The sequence below is a fragment of the Solea solea genome, chromosome 4, assembly GCF_958295425.1.
Source record: "Solea solea chromosome 4, fSolSol10.1, whole genome shotgun sequence".
In the NCBI taxonomy this organism is placed as follows: Eukaryota; Metazoa; Chordata; class Actinopteri; order Pleuronectiformes; family Soleidae; genus Solea; species Solea solea.
The window spans coordinates 14608815-14630238 of NC_081137.1; the positions used below are offsets into that span (position 1 = coordinate 14608815).

A 21424-nucleotide genomic window follows, 5' to 3' on the forward strand; every position below is an offset into this window, starting at 1 on the left:
TATGCACAGCAGCCATTTTAGCATGTTCTCGCAGGAAAAGCACAGGTGTTCTGAATCTCATACCAATTGCTGTGTTCAGCTCCTGCCAGTCAGATCAGCGTGCACTTCGGTACTGAAAGAGCGAAATGGAACGCAGCCATAATTCATTTGATTATTTACACCTGTGATTTTCCTCACGTGACCTGTGTAAATGAGTGCAGTAGAGCCAGCGTCCACTTCAAAAAACCGTGTAGTTAAGTAAGCTAGCCCCCACTTTGTTTGACGTTATCTTTATATATACTAGACATTACGGTAAGATTTCTAAAATAAAAGCCCTCTGAAATAGCATAATTAAAATATATTTCACCTAAATCCAGACTGTTATGGAAAGCAAAAGCAAATTGCACTTTACGCTGATAGTAGACCATCTCAGGGTGGCCCTCACACAATATGCCATTCTAATGTGGAATTTCAAAATAAAAGGCCTCTGAAATAGCATAATTGACCTATATTCCACCTAAACAGGTGTAGTTTTCTTTTTATGAATTTAGCTGGAAAATAGGTTAAAAAAGGTGTACACACACTCAATCTGTGCAAAAATCTTTTTCAGTGCAAGATTCCAGTCAGTGACCTTCTTCAAGGCAGCGAGCAGTTGCTGTGTTACAGAGATTAATGGCGCCACACTTTGATTAGCCCCAGTACAGAACACTTGAGTCACTGTGGCTACAAATTAAATTGTCACATTAATTGTGGAGACAGTGAACCAACACCAGCATACAGAATATACACAGTTTACAGTGGGGCTGCACAATATTAGGAATACAAATTGGGTGTGTGATCATATAAGTGTTCAATATTGCGATGAATGCAGTGTTTTAATGTCTTCCTGCTTTGTGTTCGCTGACCCAGGCAGTGAGCAGCCCATGCAGACACTGAAACAAACAAAAAAGTCTTATTCATACTTCCATTGACACATTTTATGCTACTTTAAACAAAAACAACCCTTACTCCTTGAATTGTAAATCAAACAAAGAAACAAAAGTATCATAATTTCTGTGTCAAACAGCATGAACAACAATCTACAAAGTGCTTTCATCAATGTAGTCTTTCATATTGATGATGATGATAAATGGACCCAATGGTTGCAGCGTTCCTGAGGTTTTGAATAGAAAAAAGCAAGTCTATTCACTCTCTGAATGGTGTTTTTCTCCTCCATTCCTGCTTAAATAATATCAAAAATATCTGCTGTGAAAAAGGCCTCTATCCTCCACAAAAAACAGTTTTCACTGAAGCCATTCTGACATGACACAGCAGGAACAGCACAGGTGCAAACATGTGTGACTAATGCATTCATGAATTCCACTTATGTTCTTGAACATGCTTTCACACTGCCATGGTTCACTGGCACACTTAATATTTGTTCAAGAGTAGAAATGTAATCGTAATATGATTGCATTCCTTGCACAGGGGCACTCCAGCCCTTGAACCAGCAACCTTGGCATTTTTAGCACCACACTCTAACCAACTGAGGTAACCAGCCATAACTAATCAAAGCAGCCAACATTATTCTACTATAAACGGTGAATGGTGGTATGATTTAACTTCTGTATTTCAGCTTATACGTCTCCTGTAATGACACCATGTGTCTGTTTTTCTTTCTTGCACTGGTGTGTAGAGATAAATGTGAGTAGTCGTTGAGATAAGCGGGTTCTCATGTCAGACAACTATACACATTGTTCATCCTTTAGTTTATAAAAATTTATTAAATTGCAGGTTATTCTCCTGTGTGATTTAGGTAGGTCTCTGTCGTTCCCTTTATTTTCTGTACTTTACAACTATGTGGTTTTCTTTGTGACGGTTTCCTTATCCCATTAGAGACTGAAATATTTCAAGCTCATGTTTGTTCAACACCGCTCCTTTGAGAAATAAATACTTTCCCTTGCATTTAAAATGAAAAATCCATGTGCCTAAGGCAGAAAAGACAAACAACAAACACTGACAAGACAGACCGACATACCTGGCTGCCTTTTGGGATGATTGAATGGTTGAGTGGGTCAGTGACCCGTCAGGACAACGTCGCCTTCAAGGCACACACATGCAGACAGGAAGTCTATCCATAGTGATGGGGCTGATCTGGTGATCTAAGCCAGTGTATTTATGTATGTATGTGTCCCTGGTGGGTGCTTTGACTGACAGAACCTGTGAGCCGAGTCCTACATGGAGCGCACGTGCGGGGACGAGGATGTTATTGGTACAAATAATGTTCTGTTTGAAGACGATTGCCTGATTGTGATAAAACCAAGAGGTAATAGTAGGACATACTGCAGTAACTGAAGACAAAAACAGATCAAACGCAAATGTTTGTTACAATCTGCAGACTCACCAATAGATGTCACTATTTTTTACACACTGGACCTTTAAAGCGATCAATAATAAATGCAGTTATTAACTGATGCTTCCAAAAAACTGAATATCACAATGTCACATTTCCACTCATCTGAACGTCTGTTTTGAGAAATAAGAAGGCTGAGAAATGATACCATAGCAAACAACAACAAACATAACAACAACTTTAATCTAATTAACAGCCACACTTACGTGGCATGATTTTTTTTTTTTTTTGGGTGAACTGAAATACACTCTTTTTGCAGCTGGTGAGATGTATCGGATAATTATTATCAACAGTCTCAGGGCTTCAGTGTTCAGGTCTTCAATGTTCCCTTGGTCTCCTGAGCATCATAGTAGGTTCCAGTTAAGTCTGGAGTCTGTTCTCCAGGGTCACATGGGGTGCACATTGTCCCATGTGGTTGGCTGTAGGGAGTTGTCTGGTGCTGCTGCAGCAGAAGCAGCACCAGAAGCACCTGGGTCTCCCTGTGTCACAGTGAGGGTGGCCTGCTCTGGCAGAAGTGTGGGGTCCGTCAGAATGGCGGTTGTGGTGCTCAGGAGACGGAGTGAACTCAGGACCACTGACGAGGACACACAAGGAAATGACAAACGCAAGTTTGTGAAAGAACAATGGATGAAAGTTGTGGATAATTGATTAAAAGTACGGGTTGTAATGGACTCACTGGGTCTGAGGGCAGGCAGCGAACAGTGCTGGTCCAGCCAGGACAGAGTGGATCGACACAGGTCCTCCACACTGGCAGTGGACACCATTCCGTTATAGGACTCAAACAGCGGTTCAATGATGATACTGAACTGACACAGAGTTGAGGAAGGAAATCTGGCTCATTGAAAATGAGGGAGATCATGAATTTCCTGTCAGCAAAAAGTTTTTCAACAGTGGTGCGTAACTTTTAAATATAAGTAAATATCAGTCAGATTCAAACCACTGTCAAATGAGTGCACACATTGCTGATTAAGCCCATCAGCGCCCATGTTTTTCCAATGTATTTGTTTGAAGTCAAGACAGACGGAAACAACAACAAAATTGCACTAGTAATAAGTGAGGCGGCAGCAAACAGATTACAGTATGAGAATAATAAGAAAAGCTTCAGAAGTCAATTCTATGGGATAAACACTTCTTGTCCCCCACACAGCTGCTGTATACTTCCTCAGTCAGGTCTGATAGTTTTGCTTGACAGAGCCTGTTTTCAGAAAAAGGATGCGGCGTTACATGATTTCTGCTGACAGAGACCAAACAGAGGAAAAAAAATCAACAACAAAAATCTCCAAACGTTTAAAACATTTTAAGCACTGCAGCTTTCAGATAGAGCTGATGTTCTAAAAACAATCAATGTCAACAAGAATCAAATTAATTTACAGTACATCGTAGCTTCTACTGCAGACAAAGGCCGACTCCTTTAAAAACTGCTGAGAAGTACAACATGTCTGATTTAAATGCTCACTAATTTCTTAGCAAATTTTTAGGGAATAGTTAATCAGTTTGTGTATAACTTAAGCTCCATGTACTGCATGTTCAAACTAATACACTATGGCACCGTCTAATGTATGGTATATTATCTGCACACTCGCACACACACACACACACGCAGTATTTGGAATTGATGCAGCACTTAGTGTGGACAAATGCTTTATCTGCTAATGTTTACCATCTACAATCCTGTGTCTAAATTGTCCTCTTGGAAAAAAATGTTTTTAAATGAGATTATTTTAAGAGCAGTTTAAGATAAAAAAGAACTGCAGAAAACATCTTCATATTCATGGAGAGAGAAAAACACCCTCAAGGTGTTTCTGTGTAAACGCAAACGTCTCGTTTTGCCAGCGAGATAATGGATTGGGCGATCATTAAGGGGGAGAGTTATGTATTAAATTTACATAATCATTTTTTAGACGCACGCCCTAGATGACTAATGTGCTTTTTTTCTGAAATAAAAATACCCTATTGTACTGTACTTGAGAAAAAGTTTGCTAATCATGAATTTACATGGCCAACAGCTTCATTTCAGAGGATATTTACCCTGACAAACTTTAAAACTATCCTTCTCAGTAATTGTCCACAATGGCATAATGCTTCGTATAATATGCTCATTTGGATTAAAGGATTGAGGTTGTAAGGGAACAAGAATTCATTTGAAATGAGTCCAAAGTCTGAAAAAGCCACAGAAGGATACACTTAGTACACAGCACTTGATCATATTTGTTTTTACGCAGTGTAAGTAAGTTTGCCGAGTCGTGTTTGTTTTCATTACCCTTACATTTAAAAGGATACGATCCAAAACTTCCAGTTCTGCAGAGTCTGTGCCCGGACATACTCTCTGAACTTCTGCCTCATGTGGTCAAAGCGCTGCCGTGTGATGGGCACACCAGTGGCTGGAAGCTGCAGCTGACACGTACTGCGGGGACAGACACAGGGAGTCAAGTCACATCATACTTCAACTGACTGAGTTCACTTCAGAGAACTTGTGCAGTCTTTCATTTACAACACACAAATATAAAAACTCAATGAATGCTTCTAAACACACATTTAACCTAAGGCAGAGTTGAATGCAAACTGCTGCATACACATGTACACACACACATCTAACTTTAACCTAACTACAATTCAAATTGTATTATAATTCTGCCTTATTAGGACCAGGTTTTGGTCTACATGAGGACACCCGGTCCTGATAAGGCCAGTGTTTATGCCAAAAAAGGTCTTACGGCAGCATTCGTATTGATCGTAAATTAACCATCACAACTGGATGCCTACCTCTAACCCTTAATCTAATCCTAACCTAAATCCAATTCTAACCATAACCCTAAAACCAAGTTGTAACCCTCTAAAAGTCATTTAAAGTTGTGAGGACCAGACAAAATGTCCTCACCTTCCTCCAAAATGTCCTCCCTCCTTATGGTTTATATGATTTTTGGTTTTCACAAAGATACACACACACACACACACACATAGAAACTTGTTTTTATATCAAAGTGAGGACACATCATGGACATAATGCGTACCCTAGACCCTTACCCTAACCTTAACCATCACAATTAAGCGCCTAACCCTAACCCCACCATAGTCATTACAACTACATTTATATTCCTAATCCTCATCTCTAAATTCAGATTCTGCATGTGAACAAGGGTTTAAATTATGGTAAGGCTTTTGGATTGCAGACCAATCCCGTTGGGGTTGCTCTCAGGGAAACATGTATCAGCTACTGGCTGTTTCATTTTACAGGAACAGGAATACACCAGAAACTTGACTCACTCGGGACCTCACGCGGAGATGAAACGATAAATAATTTCAGCATATCTTGCAATAAAAAAGCACTCGCAATAACTTGATTGGGGGTGAATTCTTTTTATCAGGATGACTGGGGGATTTATTGTGAAGTGCCACAAAAGGGAGCCTCCACTTTTTCACTCATTCCAGGACCTCATGATTTAAGTAGAGTGATTTTGATGTGGTTCAGAGGCATTTTAGGAGATGAAAGCAGGTTTACTGGCATTACATGTTGTGAGCAGCAATTTTCCCCTGAAAATTTGTCCCCTGACTAGTGCCACGCTGCTCATCTGACTGTGAATGGGAAATGGAAAAGTATCAGGATATTTTCTGTCAGGAACGCACAAAATATGAGAGATCCAGGAGCTGACAATAGAGCCTACACCCCACAAACTTCCCCAGGAATAAGGTTTGTGCCTCATTACGACCAGGTTCTGGTCTCCATGAAGACCACTGGTTTATGCCACCAAAGATCCTAAAGAGATATCAAATACAAGTATACACATGCAGAGCTAAAAGTCTCACTTGATGGCAGAGTTGAGGAGCTGGATCTCCTCTCTGAGTCTTTGGGCCTCCTCGTGCAGCTGAGCTCTCTCCTGCTGCATCTTACTGATATACTCCGCCGTCTTCTGCAGCGTGGTGGCTTTGCTGATCTGTGACAGCAGACAGGAGAGTCGTTGCATCAGCACTCACGCACAAACACTCCACAGTTCTGATAATGACGTGTTTTCATCTATATATTCGGGAATCGTTTAGTTCCCCAGTTCGTGTGATGTTCTCTGCCTCCACCTTTCGGCACATTTACGTGTGATCATGTGGCAGCTCGTCTTTTCACTGTACCTTTATGCTCGGCTGAGAGCTGAGCGTTGTCACAAGGTTATGCAACGTGTCAAATCCCAGTTTGATGTTGAAACGCCTCTTTTGCTCCGCTGAGATGTGAGTGATCCTCCTGGTGTCGGTTTGCTGCAGACAACACGTCTTAGAAGTGCGTTTGATTTTCCACTTATTTAACACTTTGTTAAGAGATCTACTCAAGTTTAATATTTAACGAAGTGACACATTATGTCCTACCTTACTTGATTCTATTTTTCCATGTCCTGAGAAGCCTGACTGAGGAGACTCGGGGTTGGAGGATTTGTCCAAAAGGTTTGACGGTGATGTTCTTCCTTGGTGTTCAGGGAAATTAACTAAAACAAACAAACAAAACAATATTACATCTACATGTTTTTATCCACAAATCATATGCACAGCAATCTCATTTTCTAGACAGGATTTCATTACAGCGTAATGGTAATGGGGAGGGAGTGCAGCGGGATTGGTGCAGAGCTTTTGAAAATTTAAGGTGAAAATTGGCTATTCTTAGGGTACCCAATGGGGAACATTGTTCTTTTTACACTATATATTCTTGATGCGTAATTTTTATACTTTCATATCTTGGCCGTGTTATGTTCATATCAATACAATTACATACTATGGCTTTTCCACAATTTGTGGAAAGATATTATAGTGGGATACCTATAGAGCTCCATAAGTCATGTAGGGTGGTAAATGAAATATAAAACCTTTCATTTTCCCGGGAAAAAAAGGCTTTTTTTAATATTATTTAACAACAAATGAGATGATATTTCAAACTTTCTAAACCTAAAGTAAAATTTCCATCCTACCAATTTGAAATGTCCTGCATTATGTCTTGATAAGAGCATTTGGAGAAAAAAAGGTGAGAGTGTATTGGAGTGCTGAGCATCTACCAGATAAGCTGCTCCTGTCTGTGCCGTAGAGCTGAACAGGAGACAGTTCCTCAGTCTTGGGAACGAGGAGGGTTGTGCCGCTATGTGTGGAGCCGTGGGTGAGTAGGCTGGACACTGCCAAGCCCCTGGAGGTGCCTGCATGGGCTAGTCTGTTGTGAGTCGCCAGACCGACACTCTGGCTGTGCAGAGGTGTCAACACTGACATCCCCGCAGGCCAGCCAGCTCCATGCTGCGGCTGTGATGACGCTCCTCCAACATGTTTGCCTCCACTGCTGCTGCTGCTGCTTAGCTGCAAAACAACACACACACATCCTCAACTTAAAAAAAAAAAATGCAAAATGCACTTATTACCTTTCATTTCAGATAATACCTGGTTTGTTTCTTTAATGGTAAACAAAGGATATTTGTATGTGCATTAGAAACAAAAATACAATAAATGTATATATATATACAATATTTCATTTTAAATATTTAGTGTTTTTCACAAATGTATTCAATATAATAAATATGAAGATAATTAATGCAACAGACATCTTAAGAAAAAAGACTAACCGTAGAGCTGGGTGATGATGACCTCTGACCTTTGGTTGTCATGAGAATAGTATCCAGTCCCAGTGCTGGCTTCCCTGTCAATACAAACACCAATAGAGTTTGTTATAATCACAGAAAAATTATGACTTTTCATAATTAATAACTGATATTAAATGTGATATATGTAAGAAATGTATTATTTTGAGTCATGAAATGACTGAGACTGAGGAAACACTGGCTTTAATGATAACAATGGTACAGCAAGTATATTTAGAATTAGAGGTGTGTGTGTGGGGGAATTGATACAGTGAAATATTGCAATATTTTTTAACTGATGTTACAAATTAACATTCACATTTTTGTGGATTGAAATTTCCGTCCACTAGATGGAGCCAGGCGCTCACTCTCAATAGAGATGATTTTTCCAATATCGTGATAATATCGTATTGTGGATTCCCACCCCTACTCAGATTACATTTTCTTTATTGCAGGCTGCAGCTATGGATCAGAAAGTCTCACCTAAAAACCTAATGTAAAAAAGCCTCACTGCCCCTCTTAAAAATATCTCAACCAGAGCGTCTACCATCAAGACCCTTTAAAATATGAACGTCTGAATGTAGAGAGGAAGCTGACGACAGATATGTAGGTGTGGATCCTTTTCTGACGGACACGGTAGCACGTGAGCTTTAGCCAAAGTTAGCGATTTTGTTTTCTTTCTTCCCCTCTGGAGAATATTTAACATAATTACTGTTTTCACAGTCTGTCCCCTAATCATGTGATAATTAGTCTCTGCTGTTACACTTTCACTTTCTATCTCCAGCTGTTGTTGTCACAGGAAAATTCATGAATTAGGTTCAACAGACAGTGGGACAGCCTGGGATGGATTATGAGCCAGGGGGCCCCTGTGTACAAACTGGAAAAGGGCCCCCCCGTACACACACAGCCACCCCTGCATTAGTAACATGGTAGCATAGTAAGGCTTGTGCACGGAGACAGCGACTATGTATTGTACTATTGTATGTGGATTTAGGATTGCAGTAATCATTTTAAACACTAAAGGTTGCTGTTATAAATATAATTTACATATATCACCTTTATAGGACAGAGTGGAGGAGAGAGAAGAGACTCACGTTCCCTACCGCTGGAGCAGAGCAGTTTAGCCAGACAGCTAGTGGGTGTGGGGGCAGTGAACTGGGAGGCATGTGAAGCCACAGAGGGACACAGTGTCCTCGCTCCTCCCGTCTTCTGCTTGTGCTTGCCTCTGACTCCCGTGACAGCCACCTGCTCGGGCACTGAGAAGCAGTGGGGCGCCGTGACAGAGGGCAGCGGTGCCCGGACAGGGTCAGGCATGGCGTCGGCGTAGCTGAGAGAGTGGCAGGCGGTCTGAGGGTACGTGTCCGCCGTGTGCGATAAACCGTGACCCTGGTGCACAGAGGCCTGGGGCCCCATGGAGGAGGCAGTGTGGGTAATGACGGTGGAGGTCACGCTCGACGTTGTGTAGTAACCGAACTTGTGGCATGGCAGCGGGTGCAGAAAGGGAATAGCCGCAGAGACTGGCTCCTCAATGCTGGCGCTGAACGCTATTGAAACAGGTGCATTAGAGTACTGGGGTCCATACGTCATGGCTCCTGATCCGATGCTGGATTCGTGGTATTCACTGCAGTCCTGGACAGGCCTGCTCAGCTCCGGTCGGGTATTGGACGAGGAGGGTTGAGGGGACTTATCAGCGGACAGACTGGGCTGGAAAAAAAAGTGGGAGTCAGTCATTTCCCCCCGACAAGACATTTCACAATCAGAAGGAGCCGTGAACAGCGACAGTACCTGGGCCAGCTGGCTGTTGATAAGAAGCTGAGGAGCTGTTACTACGGGAGAGGGAACTGGAGCAAATGCGGCGTTGGATGGACTCTCAAAATAGCTACAGTCAGCAAAAGCAGTCTGCTCAGTGGGCTGGCCTCTGTAGGTCATGAAGATATCTGGGAAAAATCACACACACACAGTTAGAAACTCCGAGCATCGATGCAGCTGACGGCAACAAAACTGCTGCTCGCACTTAATGTACAGGTTTCAATTAACAGCTTAACAGCAGTAGACCACACACTCCTCATTCCTCCCTTCCACAAGCAATATACTGTACATTTTCATATCAATAAATATACATATTTATACTTTAAATATCAAGTCCATACTGTGTATATTCTGCTAACTGTCTATAATGTACATACTACATTCTATTTTGACTATTTTTTTATAGTCTAAGCGTTAATATCTTTTTATATTGCAATTTTCTTTTTTGGTAATGCATGTTTATTATTTATTATCTTTATCTTTACTGTCTTGATGCTGTAAAAATGTAAATTTCCCCACTGCAGGACTAATTATTTTATCTTATCTAATAATGAATGGTTGAAGTTCAGCATTTACAAATTGATTCATCATGATGTGTTTTTATGACCATTTTAATTCCCCTAATCAATCAGTTTTTGGCTTATATCAATACTACCAAATTGAAATAAATCAGAATTGCAGCTTCTTAATACAGTCAAGTTGTGACAAAGGTACACAGTCAGATCAAACCATAAATATAACTAGAAAATGTGCTTTCTCTTCTTCTTGGAAGCATTTTTATATTATCATTGAGATGCACGTGTTCTGGCATTAATGAAATGGACAATAAAAAGCAATGAAAACAACAGTCAGGCCAAGAAAACAACCAACGTTGTTGTTGTTGTTGTTGTTGAGCAAATCAATAAAGGTGTAATCCGGGTGTATTAAATATTAAATCCTTGCCTAAGCACCAATCATTAACAATGTCAAATGAAAACAAAACACAAAGTGATGCACAGGACTAGTGGGGATTGCTTTACTGAAAGTAACACAGAGGCCAAAACAAACATAACTATTGTGGCCTTGAGCAAGTAACTAAAGCCCAATCTGCTTCCTCCCTGCCTGTTTCTTGCTGCAGGCGAGCTTGTAAATTCTCTAGAGGCGAGCAGCCCGAGGCAAAAAATAAGAAAACAAAAGCGGTGGATAGATATGAGTTCTTATTATAAAATGATAGGATGTAGTGTATAACAGAATAAAGAAACATTTATATCAACTCACAAAAAGCAACATCATTTGATGAAGTCCCTTTTACTCCCTTTACAAAGGAATCATGATATCACATTTAACTGAGATTCTAACGTGACCATAGGTGTGAACTGCTGTTAGTCCCCATGATAATCTGGTGTTAATATCCACAGTGTAATCTGTGTTTTTAATGATGGACGGATTGATTTATAACAAGATTCAGGAGTCACTCATTATGTAATTATTAATTAAGAAAAAACAAACAAATAAAGCAACAAACAAACAAACAGAGCCTAACTATTTATGGAGTTCTGGGTCCTGATGGGATAAAGTGTTTGGTGGATAATCAAGCTCACTGAACAAGCACTCCAGATCTGTGATCACTGTCAGAATATTACAACTATTTATCTAAAACACAAACCCGAAAGAACTTTAAACAGAGGTCTGTCACAGCTGGGACTCATAGTTAAACACGTCCTCTTCCACTTCCTCTTTCTCGCTGCTTTTAAATTCCTCTCAACCCCAGAGTTCCAAATAACAAAGTGTGGACACGGCAGTTAGACAAAGGAGTGTCATTCAAGATCAGGTTTCCTTGATGCAAGAGCCAAATGACTTTTTAATTCGACTGTTCATTTTACGGTGCGGTTTATTTCATTGGATTTCTCTGCACTAAATCAAGCGATTAATCACTGTTAATGATGAGAAGAGCAGGTGAAACCTGGTGAATAAAACAACGTGACTCTATGATATCATGTGCCACAGAAAGACAGACAGACAGGGATAGACAGTACCTGGTATATCCATGAAATCATCCATACTAGGCTGCAGTGGAGTTAGTCCCGGCTGGATTATATCAGCATTGGTGGTGTAGGCTGAGGATGAAGGAAAAATAACACCATTCAACTTAACAAAGAAGAAAAGACATGCATTTGTCTTTGTTCGTTTTGTTGTGGGGTTTTTATTTTTTATTTTTTTCAAGTTTCCCATGTGTTGGGTTTCATCTAAGTCATATGCACATAGAAACACAAGCTGCTCGGGATACATAACACATAACTGTTCTTCCAATAATTATTAGACTGTAGAAAAGACCTGAAAGACCTGATGTTTCAGCTTGTTTCACTGCACCTCTGTTGGGTTATGGTCTATGGTGATTTTCTCAGCTTTAACCACCGTCTTTACCTCAGAGTTTAGAGTCATTGTCTTGCTGCACCCGTACCTGACCAGTGAACCCAATGCTGCTGGACCACAACAAATAATCGAGGTGTAAACAAACTGATAATCGGGATAAATGACTCCTAAAATCCTCTCCTCAATGATGTTAAAACCATTCAAGCTCAGAGAAACAGCACAGCCGCTACTCATCGTGATGCTTCTTCTCTCCTTCTTCAAGGTTGAGCATTTTTATAGCGTGACATGTTCATCCCAGGCAATTTAACGTCACATTTCGCAAGTGATAAACGTTTGAAAATTTGAAACAGGTGCAGCGGAGGAGCAGCTGTCTCTGTGTTGTCCTGCCATGGACTTGGTGCACCATGATGTTCACCCGCTCTCGACATTATTTTAGAACTTAAGTTATTAGCCGAGCACCCATTTCTAGAAGGAGGAGCCACAGAGCTGAAATGGCATCATTATTAGACATTGTGTCTATAAAATGAAATGTGGACGAATGAATTTCTAACACACACCGACCGCTCTTGACATAAATAAATAAACACCAAAGTTTCACTTTCTCTTCCCCTTCTTGATAGAAATGATACAAATGTATGGAATGTGGAAGCTTATACAAGTACAGTATGTAGGCTGTTTGCACGCGGGTCAGTTATGTGTAAACAGTCAGGTTTGACTAAGCGTAGAATAATACGCTTAGTCAAACCTGACAATATATATACACACATATACATATATATATATATACATATGTATATAAATGTTACTGAGTCTGATTTGAGATCGCAGGACATAAAACTTGACTCAGTAGACTCACAGTTTAATTGCACCTGAACTAATGGGGACTATTTACTCACTGTTGTGTCCGTCACTGGCCCAGGGACATGGCTTCTGCGTCATGGTGAACAGTGTGTCAGAGATGTCCGACAGGAGGCAGTCCAGGTCAAACATGTGAGCCTCCACTGGCGCAGCCTCAGCCTCCTGGTACATCTGACTCGACCATTTCTCCAGTTTGGCCTGGCAGATCTGACTCTGCAACACACGAGCCAGACATCCAATCACTCACAGGAGGTGACGTTCCCCGGTCCGTCCACTAGAGGGCTCCCTACGGGTACGACTGAAAAGTCTTGAATGCAAAGTGATGCACTGATGGCATCTGACGGAACTGTATACATTTACCTTTAATTTCACTTCAACAACTTTAACATCAGAAGATCAAGATAGCACGCATGCAGCAATACACACGACTGGATCTCCTCCATCCTCACACTCAGCCAGCAAACCACCACATTTGTAAAATCCAAGTGTCTGTCGAAAAAGGCAGTGAACACAACTCACAGAATACAAAGCTCTGGTTCGGGGGTCTTCTCCCTCTGTTTGAGATGCATCTGCACTTTTAAGTCAGAGCCCACATTTATAGGGAAGCACAGCTGAGCCGGAAACTGTTTTGATTACGTCTGAGCACACGACATACCCAGTTGTAATTTATTTATTTTCCTGCTCAATTTGTGGGATAATATGAGTGAAAGCAAGTAGAAAATGAGGTGAGATTGTTTTGTGTGTGTGTGTGTGTGTGTGTACGAGTGTGGAAAAAAAAAAGCACTTTATGCATATTGTTCAAAAACACGAGCCCCTTGCTGGTTATCATCATGTTCCCTTTGTTCAATTCTTGATTTTCATGTCTCACCGTTTCAGTAAAAAGCAGCAGGCTTTTGTCCCTGACCTAATTCTGGCAGCTCTTCCACATTCACGTGCAGACAAATAGGAAGACCTGAAGCCCCAAACAAAACAAATTGCCGTTGCCTTGGCGATGAAAAACAAAATAAACATGCATATGAGCGCCACCAAATGCCTCACTTCCGTTGGGCGTTTATTGAGGGCTTTCCTGAAACCAGGTGGTACAGTGAACTCTCCACGGATCGTCATCGGGTGAAACTAAATTATAGATATTAAATTTATGGGTTGGGAAATATTGACGAATGCATACTGATATAATGTTTATACATTTTGGAAACACACAAGTGTCTCAAACATTTGAAATGTTCCTCTTGTTAGCAACAATTTGTCACTTTTGGAAAAAAAAAAGAAAAGGATTTCTTAATTCTTTTCTGTTTTTTGCCTAATCAACCAGATCCAAGTTCCAAAATAAAATAAAATAGAGATATTAGAGATTTTTTAGTATCATCACTAAGGTCATAATTAGTATAGTATTGCACTGGGCCGCATTATATTCAGATGTGTGAAAGACCAGTTATCATATTTAAGGTCCAGAAATGAAGTATATTAAAAAAAGACATTTCTACAGCAGCATGAAATGTGCAAATGCAGAAGAACTGACGCACTTAGCAAAGGGGTTGAGTGCATGGGGAAATTCTGCTGTTTGTTGCACTGTACCTGTCTAACCATTAGATGTCAGTAATTCTTAGACACTGAACTTTTTATAAACAACCAGAAGGTCAGGGGTTCAACCTGCTGAGCAAGATGTTTAAAGTTTCAGTGTGTAAGATTTCACAGCATTTATTGGTGGAGTTGCATGTTGCCTGGAAGGAAGTGAGTTAGGCATCACCTAACCTAGTTTGTCCAATGTGGACTATTGCAAAAACATACGGCTTGTTTCCACTAGCGCAACTTGACTAGCCTCGGCGCGGCAAATTTTGCTTTTTCCACTAGCGTCAGAGTGCCGTCACAGGAAGAGGCACAATGCCAAACTGTAGATCAGTTAAAAAGAATTAACAGTCCTGGGTTAATCTCCAACATTTAGCAAGGAAATGTCTAAAATCTCATCATTTAACAGAGGAGTCTGGCGTATTTAGCGACAGCACTGTGGATCGCGAGTGACGAGCCGCATCACAAACCCCGCTGATCTATTTCAGTGACCGTGTCAGACGGAGTCTGAGGTGTCCCTAATAAAGTGGAGAATGAGCGTGCACTGTGTAAATGTAAGCACACTGACACAGATATGAAGTATTATTCATTATGAAAGTACAAACTTCACATCAGGTGTACACTCCACTCTTTATGCTGCAACAACCTTTATTCATCAATGACTTGCTGAGCTGAAAGGACTTTGTTTCACTCTCAAAAATGATTGACTGAGTTGCAGCACGAGGGCCGACTGTGCACTATGTAATAATTTGGAGCCTCTAATGGATTTACATAAAATGCACTACAAAGCTTCGTGCGAGTCAATAAAGCTTCGCATAAATCCTAACGTTTAAATATTCTATGAGAACAAGCCTGGGCGCTAAAATGATTTAGCCAGTTCAGATTCAAATTAGGCGTTGACAGCCGTTATAAAAGACTGCTGTTAAGTTGTTAAGTGTGTGTGACATAAACACGCGTTATAATAACAACGCCTACAATAATAACACGGTGCTGACTCCATGTGTGTGTGTGTGTATAAACCGTATGCAGTGAAAGTGGTCCTCACATCTTTAAAGGGCATTTTCAGGGTTAAGAGTTAGGCACTTAGTTGTGATGGTTAAGGTAAGGGGCTTGGGAATGCCTTATGTTAATGGCGTGTCCTCACTAAGACATAAAAACAAGTTTATGTGCGTGTGTGTGTGTGTGTTGAGTCAAAAGCCTGATAAGACCTCGGTAACATGGAGCATAAAAAGCTGCAGCAGTGATCTTTGACCTGTCAGATATGCATTGACATGAGCTCTTTCAAGCACTCACTGACGCCGCTATCATTACAGTGGTCCTCATTCTGAGCACAGTTAAAGAGATAGTTGAGGGATTGCTTGAGGTACTTGTACACGGCCGGCGTGTTACATGCAATAGATAACATTCAGCGAGCCTCATGTTTGCAGTGGGAGACACAAGAACCCCATGTTTTGTTGTGAACAGGGACAGTAAACCTACGTATTTAAGCACACGTATGCACAACACTTTCAAAGCAGTAGTAGTAGACTGGGTGTTTGGGTGTTTGAATTAAACTTTATATTCATATTCTGAATATAGCAAACCCTCACAATGTTATTGATTTTTTTTGTTTTAACGGGCGCTACAAGACATTGTCTTAGCTTTCTCGATTAACAGCAAAACAATGTGTGCTCACAGTTTAAAACAATTCATAAATAACACAATAAATGAAGTGGAAAAGCTCCAATTTCGGTCATGCAAATTACAAAATATAAATAATACAGCATGTCAGAAACATATGTTAAATTCTTTGCACTCTCACCTTCTTAACCCTAAGTGCTCATGTAGCACAGATCTGTGCCTTGGTAAATTGTTGTGGGAATAATACACAACTCCTTATATGGACATCCTGGGGTGTGTTTATAGATCACATATTCAGGCTTTATAAAATGAGTTTTTTTGTGTTGTTATAAGTTGTTGAGTCAAGGTTATGATTAATTCTATATCACATAATTAGAGGGAAAAAACAGAGTAATGATACAATTTCTCTTCTATTTTTCATAAAACGACCCAAGCAAACTTAAAAAAGCCTAAACCCTAAAAAGGGTTAAATGTGAATATGTTCTGGTTTCTTTGCTCCATAAAACATGTGGACAAAACAAGATATTTGAAAAAAAACATTGTTTCCAGGTAATATTTACAGTTTATGGAGCAAACGATTACTCATTTAATTGAGAAAATTATTGTCTGATTAATCAATTACTAAAAATAATAGTTAGTTGCAGCCCTAGAGGTCACCCAAGTTCAAAAACTGCTACGTTTACCCACTTATTTCAGTGTGGAAGAGGCTAACGTGTGGTTTTTCTGGCCATATAGACCCTGGCTGTAAAATATTTCCATTAACAGTGAAAATAAGAATGAAAAAAGAAATAGTGGGTCAGCTGTGTCTCTCTCTGACACAGTGAAAAACTATCAGAAACGAGGTGATTCCCCAAAGTCCCCTTTCTCCTCCTCCTTCTCCTCTTTCCCTCCTGATCTTTTGTTTGTTTCTGCTGCTGTGACGTCACTGTCACGGGCCCTCCACTGCTTTACAAAGCCCCCCCCCACTCAAAGTAGGTCAGATTTGATTAAAAGACATTAAAGTCTGCAGCTTTTTCACTTGAATAAAGATGAAGCCTGAAGTCAGGGCGTTGGAGACATATTGTCAGTTTGCGTCAGTCGCCTACGAATGTTGCACCAAGTTGTTTTGCACGTTTCTGTCTCTTTTTGTCTCTGGTTAATCAGGGGATTCCAAAAATAGCAGCTTGAGTTGTTGATTTAACAGTATGTTGAACTGCATTCGAAAGCAAACAATTTAGCAGGTCACCAGCATGCACAAACACACACAAACACACAGGTTTGCACAGTGATTCTTTGATGCAGTGCGGTACGGTTCGGAATGGTAAAGCCATGGGTCACACTTGCATTTCGGCTGGGAACAGTACAGTGTCACGACAATGAACGATGGAACGATTTGGGACGGTTATTTTGGTGCTATTCCTTATCAAAACGCAAAAAAAAAAGTTCCACTGGGTGAAAACACAGCTTTAAGGACTCTCATTGACTTTCATTCACTTGGACAGCCGAAAACAAAGCGTTATCCCGGACCTAACCACAATTCAAATCTTTGCCCTAACCTTAACCAATTCCTTAGAAATGAGTTTCTGCCTCATTCACACCAGGTTTTGTTCTCCTAAAACCTGGTCCTGACAACTTAATCTGACTCCTCAGATAAGTGCCAATGAGATCTCAGTGGCAGCGTTTCTATAAGGTTTCATTGTTTTTACTGGTGGTCATGATTATATATCTGCGTCATTAGTTAGTCAGTGTTTTTAATTTTGTATTTGTGTGCTAAAAAAAGAGATGAACCGCGGTGTTCTATAGAAAAATGATACCTCAATCTCACCCTCTTTTTGTAGTAAATCCTCCACTTGTGATACTCCTTGATCACCACCTCAATCCTTCGCTTCCAGTAGCTGCCCTCTAACACGATCGCCTGTTGACATGAAGCAGAGTAGGTGAAGTCAAATTGCACACGTGGAGTCACCAAATAACTACGCTCAGTGACCAGTCGTTTGAAAAACCACTGAAAATGATTTCCTAAAGCACAAACTGCTCACTTCGGGCTTTCGATGGGCATCGGCCTCAGAGCCCTCGAGCGGAGTGACGAAGCCACACATCGAGCTCTTCCTCCTCTCGACATCTAAGCACGGCAGACCGGGTGACAACAAGGAAAAACACGTGTTTTTTTTACTATTTCTGTTTGCATTTTGTAGTGATGTCACTGTTAATGATGAGCGAGGAGAGTGGTGGCCTCACACTGAATGAACCAAGCTCTCCAGATGGCATTGTTCAGCCGGATCTTGTCCCTCCACAGCAGCCGCAGGCCTTTAAAAGACTTCCACTTTGGTGACACTATCTTACCACTGCAAAAGAAAAAGGAGTTTTTAACAGTTTTTGTGTCGATACAATACGGACATCACTACCAATATCTTAGAAGACCCAATCAGAACAAGGGCCTTTCTGCATTTCTGAGTTTCCATGTTCTCCCACTGTGTCCCAGGGTTTTTTTCCAGATTCTGCCACAGTCCAAATCCGTGGTGTCAAACTAATTAGTGTAAACTAAACCCTTTAAGAGCCGTTGACACGACACTGAAGATAATCGATTATGTAGTTATACATACAGTAATTTCCAAATTGTCCCCTGGTGTCACATTTTTATTAGCTCCCACTTTAGTTTTTAGGAATGCTACATTTTTGTTTATATCGTATGGGCTCATCCCAAGACAACACCGTTTAGCAGAAAAAGGGACACAGTGGAAAAACAGTGTCCTCGCGACCACGTCCATTAGAAACCTGTCCAGATTTTGACTAATAACGTTCTCTCGGCTAATTCATCAGTGCACCGTTGGCCGTGCTGCACTTTGTCCCCGGTGTCCCTCAGACCTGCTGAGTGCTGAGCACAGGCTCCATCGTGTGAGATGGTGGGGAAGTTGCTAGGAAGCCACAGAGACTGGTTTTAATCAGGCGGTTAATGGAGTGACACGGCCGCATGTGTCACACACACACACACAAGACCTACGAGGCCGCATAAAGCTGTCACAACAAGAAGTCATTAACGCCAATCTAGTTAGTGACAAATAGCTGCTTTACCTGCTCCACATCAAAACAATAAAAGTCCTAAAGGTAAGTGTTAGATTTGTGGTCTAACTTTAATGGAAACCATCAGGAAACATTGTGCATGCATCACTTAACTATAAAAATACAAAAATGAGGACAAAGGGACTTGGTCCTGTCTGAGCAAAACAAGGTGGTGAAGCAGAATTGATCTTTTTTGGCTTTTCAAGCACACTTTTCTGAGAGGGGAACTGAGTGCTTTTGAAGTGTTGTGGTTTGCTCCAAATTGTAGGGATTTAAAGAAAAATACAAATTGGCAATAAGCGTGGTGTTCATAACAGGCATCACAACAGGATCTTCTCTCCTTTGTCTCAGTTACACCATAATCTGTCCTGTGCTGCCAACTAGAATCAAAGTCCAGCTTTCCGTGAAGATTTTCCAAGCTATTGCACAAGAGACTGCAAAAATCACTCGTTCCAGCTCATCCACTCACTCGGCTACCAAACGCTTCACTTTAAACACAAGAACACCTTTAGGAAGGGGAACAGGCCGAGATAAAGTCCTGCTAGGTTTGAAGTGGAGCTCTCTGTGTCAGTGGTTTTTAAAACACATGGTAAGTGTACAGAGGAGGATCACTGCAGGGGGAAAGTACATGTTCTTATCGCTGATATTGTGCAGACTCATTTGTTCAAAATAAGTTGCTGCTGTTAGGTGCAAAACAAGGCGCTCAGATTATACACACACTTCTAAAAAGTCCTATCCAAATAGGAGGTGGGAGAACTAAAATAGGCATATCCTCTCTCAATTATTAGAGATTCACAATATTACTTTGATACCTATAATATACCACTTTTTCATGTCTGATACAGATAACAAAGAAATATGTACTTTTAGCTGTTAAAAACACATTGTGCTGCCCATTTCAAGACATAATTCTCCAACTGTGTAACAAATAATCTATACAGCACACAACATGTTTTTTTAGTCTGTGCATAGTGAAGCGTGTGATATATAGGATTTTAGAATTGAATCCGATTTTACGTTTTTTTCTGTCCATATCTGTACCAGTGATTTTGACCAAGTTTGAGTGTCGCATCGGCTCATCGCTACTTTATAGATTTAATGAACGTAAACAGGTGGAGTCTGAAATGGAATGTTACAAAAACATGTTAGATAATGTTGTGATTTATAAGAAACATGTTCTTAACATTACAAGAAAAAAAACTAAGATTGATTTTACCAAAAGAAGTTACAAAATGCCTTAATGTCATAGAAAACAATTGTGATGATGTGTTTGGCGCATTTTAGTTAAAACTGGAAGGCTGAAAAGATGCAGGGTCCCCCTTGTGGCACAAATCACTAGGACTGTATGTTGGCAGTCAAGGTAAAAAAATCTATTCTATAAGCACAACTATTTCACAACAATTGACAATAACTGACAGAATTCAAGTCCTTCTTATTGTAATGTACAATAAATTCTTATATTACTAAAAGGAAATGTTGTTTTGCTCTAGTTTCTACAGTGAGACCTACCTGTAGGCCAGAGACATGCACTCAAACAGGCGGGTCAGAGTGGGGTCGATGCTCAGGCTGCCGGAGCTCAGCCGGTAAGTTTGACACCACGTCCTGTTCACGGTGTCAAAGTCGTATCTGAGAGAACCGCCGCTTTTCCTCCTGCGCGACACCGAGTCGCTGTGCGGGGATGACACCATGAAGTGGCCGCTGTGGATGACCTGGGTGCGGGGGAAGGCGGCGGCGAACGGCCCGGTGCTGGCCACCCGGGCGGGCTCCACCTCCGGCTCAGAGTCAGACTCTGAAGAGTCGTGGAGTTGCTTTTGTCCGGCGGGACAAACTCGTTCTCCTTTAGCCGCCATTCTGTGTTTTTTACTGTGTTTCGACTTCTCTTCCCCACAGTGACCTTTCTGCTCAGGTGACCCTCCTCCTCCTCCTCCTCTTCCTCCTCCCTCTGTTTTCTTCGGATATTCCAGAGTTACTTCAAACAGCTGCTGCCGCTGCTCCAAACATCTGTCAGCAGAGACAAGAGTGTGTGTGAGCAGTGTGCTGCTCCTCTGTGCACATTTACTGACAGTGGACTGTTGTGCAACAGCAAGCTATCACCGTCAACTTCCTCTGAGGGGCTAATTATTAATAGACCAACCCCAATATAGGATTTCTTCCCCCAAAATGAACAATAACAAATGCAATACATTATTAATCATTAACAAACACTGCCATATTT

General features: G+C 41.0%; 1 protein-coding gene across 2 annotated transcripts; it reads right to left on the bottom strand.

Moving 5' to 3' along the window:
* Positions 1-597: 597 nt before the first annotated feature.
* LOC131457915 (carbohydrate-responsive element-binding protein) lies at positions 598-21227 on the bottom strand. Of its 2 annotated transcripts, none has more exons than XM_058626446.1 (16): positions 20719-21227; positions 18388-18494; positions 18189-18271; positions 17975-18064; positions 13023-13197; positions 11790-11870; positions 9751-9902; positions 9069-9669; positions 7951-8024; positions 7399-7687; positions 6722-6837; positions 6491-6613; positions 6176-6303; positions 4652-4775; positions 3048-3177; positions 598-2945 (listed from the first exon to the last, which is right to left on the bottom strand). In XM_058626446.1, the coding sequence occupies exons 1-16, from the start codon at positions 21057-21059 to the stop codon at positions 2758-2760; spliced, it is 2802 nt and encodes a 933-aa protein (XP_058482429.1). In that variant the 5' UTR covers positions 21060-21227; the 3' UTR covers positions 598-2757. The 2 variants fall into 2 exon arrangements, with proteins under 2 accessions (XP_058482429.1, XP_058482428.1); XM_058626445.1 differs by having other exon boundaries at positions 9060-9669.
* Positions 21228-21424: the final 197 nt, after the last annotated feature.